Below are 8,382 nucleotides of genomic sequence, written 5' to 3' on the forward strand. Positions count from 1 at the left end.
TGCCCGTGAAAGAGTCGCTGCTCTACCTCCGGACATCACAGACCCGGGCACGGGGTGGCCGGGGCCTGCCAAGAACGGGAGTCCTGGAGGGTAGGAAGAGACCTTTAAGATAATCAAGTCCCACCATTCAGCCAGCACTGTGAGGTCACTACTAAACCATGTCCATCAGCACCACATCTATATGCCTTTTAAATACCTCCACGGATGGTAAATCCACCATTTCTCTGGACAGCCTGTTCCAATGCTTTACAACCTGTTCCGTAATTAAATTTTTCCTAATATCCAGCCTAAACCTCCCTTGGTGCAACTTGAGACTGTTTTCCTGTGTCCCATCGCTTGTTACTGGGGAGACCAACCCCCACCTTGCTACAACCTCCTTTCAGGTGGTTGAGGAGAGCAGTAAGGTTCAGCCCTCCTTTTCTACAGGCTGAACAATGCCAGTTCCCTCAGCCACTCCCATCAGACTTGTGCTCTAGAGCCTTCACCAGCTTCGTTGCCCTTCTCTGGACACGATCCAACACTTCAATGTCCTTCTTGAAGTGAGGGGCCCAAAAGTGGACACAGTATTCAAGGTGTGGCCTCACCAGTGCCAAGTACAGGGAGACAATCACTGTCCTGCTCCTGCTGGCCACATTATTGCTGATACAAGCCAGGATGCTGTTGGCCTTCTTGGCCACCTGGGCACTCTGCTGGCTCATAAGAGCTAGTTATGTCATTCTATTTAAGCAAAAGAATACAAACCTTTTCACTTATAAAATGGCTTAATACCGACGTAACACAATAGGAAAAGCCCATGTGTCACATACAACTTTACGCACTACTGAAATCTCAGTCAGATTGTTCAAAAGAGGCAGCTTTGAACAAGAATCAGGTGCAACTTCCCTGATGCTGACTTTTTTCACAAGTGTTAACTCTGGCCCCAGCTCAACAAAATAGTAAAAACATATGCTTAAAGCCTTTCGTAGGTGGAAGCTCAGAGCTTAACTTTATCTTTGTTCATTGGTTAACAGTTTTGCACAAAACAGGTCTTCTAAGCTTTAAATACTTTTCATAGCCAAAGTAGTCTAGACCACTTATCCACTTCTTGATTTTATCAAAAAGCACCAATTCCAAAAGAGAAAAGAACTCTTAAAATAAACAATTACAAAAATTAGATTCTTTCTCCTCATTCTACTTTTTCAGAAAAAATGTCTAATGCAAGTTTTATTGGAAAAGGCATATTTTCATTACAAGTTGTGTATGTCTTACTGCCAAGAAATCCTGATTTGTATCTAAACTTCTGGGAACCATGGCAGCCTGTGTATTTATATCAATGCTTATGATTACAAACTTTTAAACAATGGCAGTCAAAAGACCAAACCTTTGTTGAATACTGCACAATTGGCAGACATCACATCATGCTTATACACTTAATTCTAAACTCAGACATTGCATACCTGGTAGTACTTATGGCTGAGTAGACCTGGGGTTTTGGAACGACTGATACTGAAAGATGTAGAATCACAGACTGAGGGTGAAGAAAGTCCTAGTTATAGTTCTAAGGCAGACACTGGCTATCTGGCAACATTTATTACTAAAGATATGCTTCACCACAACAGGGGAGGAGAGCCCAAGCCTTTAATGAATTGGAGTAGCTCAGACATCTAGACTGAGCAAAAATATCAGACTACAACTATGGTCAGTTTGAAAGCATGTGCTGCATTCCTGATTATATAGCAAAGTTTGAGATTCAAATTAGGCTTCAGCTTTTGCAGCCCCATCGTCATAAAGCAGGAAAAGTTCTGCATGGCTCAGTGATGTAATCTGCAGACTGCTATAATAATAATAATGTCTGTCATGTGTAATGGTCATTTGGTAATATCTATGGATTTGATTAAGGTTCTGATAAAGTTTAGAGTTTCTGAACAGTGAGGCTGGACGGCCAAGTAGTTGAGGGACTCAAACTGAGGGCTCTTATCATCTTGGACCACTAGTTAATGTTTATTTTTCATGCACATGATGGCCATACTTATGGTTAGGGGTGGGATCAGGGTCTGAACTAAGGTTTTCAAAGATAATTTCTGATGGATTCTGTACAGCTCAGGGACTGAGGAAGCAGACTGGTGTATTCTCTTTGAAGAAATTGTCTTTCTGTACTTTTAATTGTTTCATAAGGAATTTGGTTCTCTATATATTAAAAAAAGCTAATTAAATATTGCAGATATTCCTTCCATTTACAAAGTGATATTGGATCTAGACAGCAACTCAAAGGAGCACTTCCTAAGCATGTGCACGTCTCTACAGAGTATCCTTTCACCTAAAAGAAAAAACATTGCAGTCGAGCAACAAATTATAAATAGGATTTGTGTAACCTGAAGAACTTCTCTTAAATATCTCCCTCACAAGCAGCCATTTAATGACCCCTCCTGCTGTAAAGTCCAGCTTAGATTGTAAATCCTGGGAAAGAAATTGACATGTAAACCTACATACTTATAATGGTAGAAATAACAAGTCACAAGTTCTTTTACCATTGTAAAAAATACTTTTCTCTATTGGTTCCATGAACTCCATGCCAAGAATCCGTTCGAGCAGCAACTTATCTTTAACAATATAATCCATTTCTTTATGAACCTGTTAGAAAAGGAAAAACAATACTTCTTGGTTTATGATTTCAAAGAAAATGTAATTGTTATGAAGTGAACTACAGTTACTTAGACCTTTATGAATGAAAAAAAGCACTGGTCTATTCCAAGACAAAAATAAGTACATAACAAAAAAGGATTTGTCATTTTTAAGAGCAGGCTGTGCTGTTGGACAGTACTCCAATTTTTGGTTTTTTTCTGAATGAAGCACTGTTCCAGTTGCCACAAAGGCTTTAACAATAAGGCTTCAAGCACATATGCTTAAAGAGAAATTACAGTCTTTCAGATTTATGAATTTTAGTCTCTTTTCTTAATACAGTAACATCAATATACATACGTGATCAATAAAAGAACTGAGAAATTTGTTCATGGTGTTGTATGCCCTTGTGCTCTGTTCAAAAGCATTTGCAGATGCGTTCAAAAGCCTAGCAGGACCACGTTTCTGAAATATAACATGACCATGACTTCAGCAAAAATTTTACAGATTTTAAATAACATTTACAGAACAAAAATCTCTCACTTACTCTTGTCAGGGTTTCATGAATCCTGTCATAGTGCAGTCGCATTTTTCTAGAAATGGAAATCTGAAATGTCTGGCCATCTGTGTTTGGTAACAAACCTCGCTGACTGCATAGATTTTCCTATACAATTAAAGCAATTAACATTATTAATGTCATTCGTAGACCCCCAAAAAGTCAAAAGCTTTTAATTTCCTCTCTTTCATGTACATACAGTATTTAGTATCTCTAAATACTTGAATCCACTGCACTCTTGATTCTATTACAGCAAGATTTTTTTAGGCCATGAAATCCTGACCCCTGCTGTCACAAAGTCATATTCCTCTTTTCACCTGTGTTCAGTGTGTTACCTTCTAATACATCTTTTGACATTCACTCTGAAGCCCTTCTTCTATGTTTATCAATTATTCCACACTTGTACTGGTTTTTTTTGTGCTTTGGATTCCTGACTTCTTCTATATGTTTCCCAGGTCACATTTAATAAATTTCATAAACTCCAAGAAACCAGAAAATTCGACATGCTTTCCCAAAATTATATTAAAATAAACAACTGGGAAAAAAATACAGGAACACACAGGTCAAAAATTTTATTAAAAAGTATTCCTCTACAATTCAATGTTTGAGAGTTAATTTTCACACGATTATGTTTTTTTTCTGTCCGCTTATAAGTGAAACAGCAATATCTTTTGTCTATGGTACTTTCTTCCTACTTGTCCCTATAAAGCTGCAAGATGTCATGAAATTTAGTGCAAAGTGCTCCAGTCCTGTATTAGACATTTTACATTTGCCTGATCTTGCAGCAAAGATACAACATATGAAAACTACAAAAAATTACTTAGTCAAATCAATTTTTGAAAAGAATAGGTATATCACCACAGGAGAGGAGATTAATAAAAGAATTTACTGGAAGACTAGATGTTTATTTATTAGGAGTTTTTCTGATTTGTCTCTTTATGAAAGCTTTTTGGTATGCATTCTTTTTGAATGTGGACATGAGCTTATGAAAAGCTTCAATACCAAAAGAAGGTTCTCAAATACACGAAAAAGCTTTTTAGGAAAATAGCAATTTTCTATCTATGAAATCTGAAGAAGTAACAGAGAAGAAGAGACAGTGAAAAAGAAGAAGGATGAAGAGCTAGTTAAAAGAACTATTGAGTCATATATTTACACAGCAACAGCTGGTATCTTTTAAGTATCATAACCTGGTGCAATGCAATGCATAAGTGCAGATCCATAATGCAAAGGTGTGGGCATTTTTTAATAAAATAAGTAATTAGATCAGGTCTAAGCTTTTAATACTTTTACTTACTGCTTCCCTCTTCAGGTTCAGATTCATTTCCTCCATATTTGTATCTGCATGCCCATGCACAGAGCGACCATGGATATAATAACCAAAGCAGCTGTGTGACAAGAGAAACACTGAAATCTAAAAGAGATGGAGGAAGAGTACTTTAATTAAATGTTACCATTTTATTTTTGAACTTTTGAATTCACAGTGAGGATCAGCAAGACCAGCTACAAAGCAGGTAGGTACCAAAACAAATAGGGTAGAAAAATATTTAATAACTCTTTTACTGGTTAGTTTCATATATGTTGAACTAGAAACACACACCAGCTTCAAGTTTAGTTTATCAATGGCAACGATCACTACTTAAATCCACAGAGACAAAAAAGTAAAACAAAGGTATTAGCTTTTATTTCTGATTCAAAAGTTATTTCTGTGGTACATAATATACATGCATGATTTCAGCTGAGCTTCTAGGAGGCTCTATCTAACAGAATTTTATTGGTATGATACAATGCTATATATCACAGAAAACCCCAAATTAACTTTCTATACAACCCATGCACTACATGGATGTTTCACAGAAGAGCAATAACCAAGGCTGGAAAGGCTGATAAAAGGAGTTAATCTGTATATTTCTGAAAAGTTCTGGACAAATGAGCTAATCCAACCTGTTTGGACTGCACTTTTCTTTGGTTAAAAAGGAATTCCTGCAGTACAAAGACCCATACTTAAACTAGAGAAAGAGAAGTGATTCAGATGTAAGTGAAAATGCATGAAAAAAGTGGTAACTGTCCAAGATGGACAAGTATGAAGTTCAGCAGTTGAGGGACAACCACAAGACTGGAGCAGAAGCTGAATATAAATGTATTGAATAAAACCAAGACAGACAGCTGTATCTGCAAGACACAGCTGAAATGCAAAAATGCAAACCAGTACACAGAATGGCAGCAAATGGTTCCACACCATAGTTTATTACTTTTTAATTCTGTATGAGTATATGTAATCTTTTTAACTTCAAAAAACCACCTAAAAATCACGTTTAGAAGAATGTATTGATACCTATGCTTCCAGAGTCTTTTTCCAATTAAAGTTTAACTGAAATCTTCTTGCAGATTACACAAAGTGAGCTGAAAGAAACATTGACTTTGGCTGTTAGCTACTAATCTCTGATTAATTACATGAATACATATTATTTAATAATCTTAAAACTATCTTACATATTATTCTATTAAAAATGCCACAGTACAAATGAGACACAGAAATACTTACATTGCTCATGCTACACAAATCAACAAATTGGCTTATCTTGTCTTCAACAAATCTTTCATAGAACACAGAAAAAAATATAATCTGAAATAAATCAAGCAAATTTTCCTTTTTTAGTACATCAGATTTTACTTTGTTAAGCAGTTAATTTCACAGTTTAACACCCACAAACTACAGACTTCTGTAGTGGCCACCATTGCATTTGACTCTAAGAACATCCTTTCTCCAAGAAGTAAATAACCCGTAGCAATAACCTGTTTTCCATTTTGAACTTGGAGATGCCTCAAAGATGTTTAAAACAAAACAAAACAAAGTAGTTGCATAAATTCACATCTCTGAGAGGATTAAAATTCTGACTACAAAGTAAGATGTCTCATAGGTGAGAAGATCCATTTTGACTTCTAAAGCTGTACCAGGCTAAAGCAGCCAGAAGTCAAGATCAAGCGAAACAGTTAAGAATACACCCAGTGATACGATACATAGTATGGATGGCCTAGTGATGTATTCTAGCTTCCAAGAACCATCCTGAAAATGATAATTCAGTATGTCATACGTTTCACATACCTGTAAGAAGGCAACAGCTAGCCAGAGTGCAGCAGACACACCAAATCTTAAAATGCGGCTCCAAGGAGCTATGTAACTCTCACTGCTTCTTGTAAGATTGGAAGAAGAATCCATTAAAGCCAGGTTTGAAAATCCCACCACCTGAAGAGATAAGAAAGTCAATAAAACAACATGAGGTGATGAATAGTATTATTATGACCTTGTGGTTTCCATCATAACAGGAAGTAAGAAGACAAAATTAGGAAAAATGAACCTGGGAATAGTAGCATGTTCTCTATTATACAGCCCAATTGTGTGATCCAATGTTTTTACTAAGAAGCATAACTAAAAACGTAAACTGTACAGAAACTGTGGATAAAGAAATTCAAAAACTTATACAGATCTCAAAAAGTCAACACTGATTTTTACTGAAAAACTTTGAAAGATTCTACTGTTAGACTGCATAAGGATATTATTTCTGTTAAATTTCAGCTTTTTTTTTTTCTGTTTTTAGAGAACAGAAATATATTCTCCTCCACTGTCTCCATGGCTGAATCTGTTTTAAACAAACAACCTCGAAAAAGTTCCCAGATAAAAAAGATGAGATAAGTGCTATGTCTTGAAACGCCTAAGAGGGGAACATTTTGTGAAATTCATTCAGAAGTGAAGATACACCAGAAACATATTTGTGGTGGGTAGATGCACACCCAAAAGAAAGAAAACTTAAAAAAAAAAACCAAAAAACCCCACAACCTTAAAAATCAAGATAAAGACAGTTTAATAAGAAAAGGGAAGAAGATGGTGAAAAAAACCCTCCATGGTAAGTGATGCAAAGGCAATCAGTAAATACTTCCCACAAGTAGACCACAGTCCCCAGAAAATCCCTCCCCTTCATTTTTATTGCTGAGCAAGATGCTACATGGTATGAAATACCCCTCTGGTCAGTTGGGGCCAGCTGTCCTGGTTGTGTTTTCCCTCCAGCTTTTTGCACAGCCCCTGCCTCTTTGCTGAGGATCCTGGACCCTGTGCAAGTTCTGCTTAGCAAACAGCCAAGTCATTGCTGTATTATCAGCCCTGTTTTAGCCACAAACCCAAAACACAGCACCCTATGGGATCCTGTGAAGAAAATTAACTCTATGCCAGCCAGACCCCATACAACACTGAAAAGCCCCATTTTGCTGCAGTAGCCATGCAGTCAACACTGCCATGGTGGCCCGTGCCAACCAGTGGCTGCTTTGGTGCCAGACGTGAGGCCTGAGGGGAGGGAGTCTCCTACACTTCCCAACTTCCTCCAACTACTACTTTTCCTGGCTTATTTTCTACTACTGTACAGCCTGTTACCATGGTTAATGAGAACCGAACAGTCCCTCTGTCAAAATTGTTAACCCAAGGAGGCAGGTTTTGAGCAATACAGAAGTTCCCCCATGCAGTGAGCAGCTGATTGTCACATCTACCCCGTGCATTATACTTCCAGCAAAACTACATTCCAAACTCCAGCATGACAATGAAAGTTATAAGGATTACCCGAAGTTTTCACATACACCAAATTTAGCCTATTTAGGTATCTTTCATGACTTCCTCTACCACTAGGTGCAAGAAAGAGATTCTCCAGAAGGAACTTCATAGCAGGAGTTATAGAGCAAGCTGTTAAGCACTCTCTAGTAAGAGTAGCTTCTCCCTTCTATTAATACCAGGAGTCTATGAAGGGTAACCTGACGATATTAGTTAGTTTTGGGAATACATGCTTGCTTTTCTCCCATTCCTTCCTTGGTCCTGGCCTGTATTTACCATCTGGAAAAATACTGATGTAGTGAATGAGGCATGTTTGTGGGTTTTTACTGTATTTAATTTAAGAGAACAATGGGAATTTCAAAAACAGAAATATACAAATGAATAGACGTATTAAAAACATGTAAAAGAACCTCACATAAATGACTATTACACACTTTAAGAATACTTCTCAAAATAAAAGTACTTACCAAACTACAGAAGAAACAAACCAAAATGTTTTCGAAAAGCTAGAGCACATTATCTTACATAGCCTTAAGCTGGAACTGAAGACACACTGCCTTGTGTTATGCCATTAGGAACAGAACTGGCACAAATCATTTCCTGCTTTATAAAAGGTCACTATAGCAAATTAGCA

General features: G+C 37.1%; 1 protein-coding gene across 1 annotated transcript in view; it reads right to left on the reverse strand.

Annotated features, from left to right (window-relative positions):
• Positions 1-8,382, reverse strand: part of TMEM67 (transmembrane protein 67) — a 30,714-nt gene that overhangs the window by 1,468 nt on the left and 20,864 nt on the right. The window contains exons 20-25 of the mRNA XM_010137544.1: positions 6,258-6,398; positions 5,697-5,777; positions 4,449-4,565; positions 3,146-3,262; positions 2,959-3,063; positions 2,489-2,610 (exon numbers count right to left, since the gene is read on the reverse strand). Of these exons, the coding sequence (XP_010135846.1) occupies positions 2,489-2,610; positions 2,959-3,063; positions 3,146-3,262; positions 4,449-4,565; positions 5,697-5,777; positions 6,258-6,398 (683 nt within the window). The remainder of the gene's footprint in view (positions 1-2,488; positions 2,611-2,958; positions 3,064-3,145; positions 3,263-4,448; positions 4,566-5,696; positions 5,778-6,257; positions 6,399-8,382) is intronic.

The sequence above is a fragment of the Buceros rhinoceros genome, unplaced genomic scaffold (assembly GCF_000710305.1).
Source record: "Buceros rhinoceros silvestris isolate BGI_N320 unplaced genomic scaffold, ASM71030v1 scaffold10276, whole genome shotgun sequence".
In the NCBI taxonomy this organism is placed as follows: domain Eukaryota; kingdom Metazoa; phylum Chordata; class Aves; order Bucerotiformes; family Bucerotidae; genus Buceros; species Buceros rhinoceros.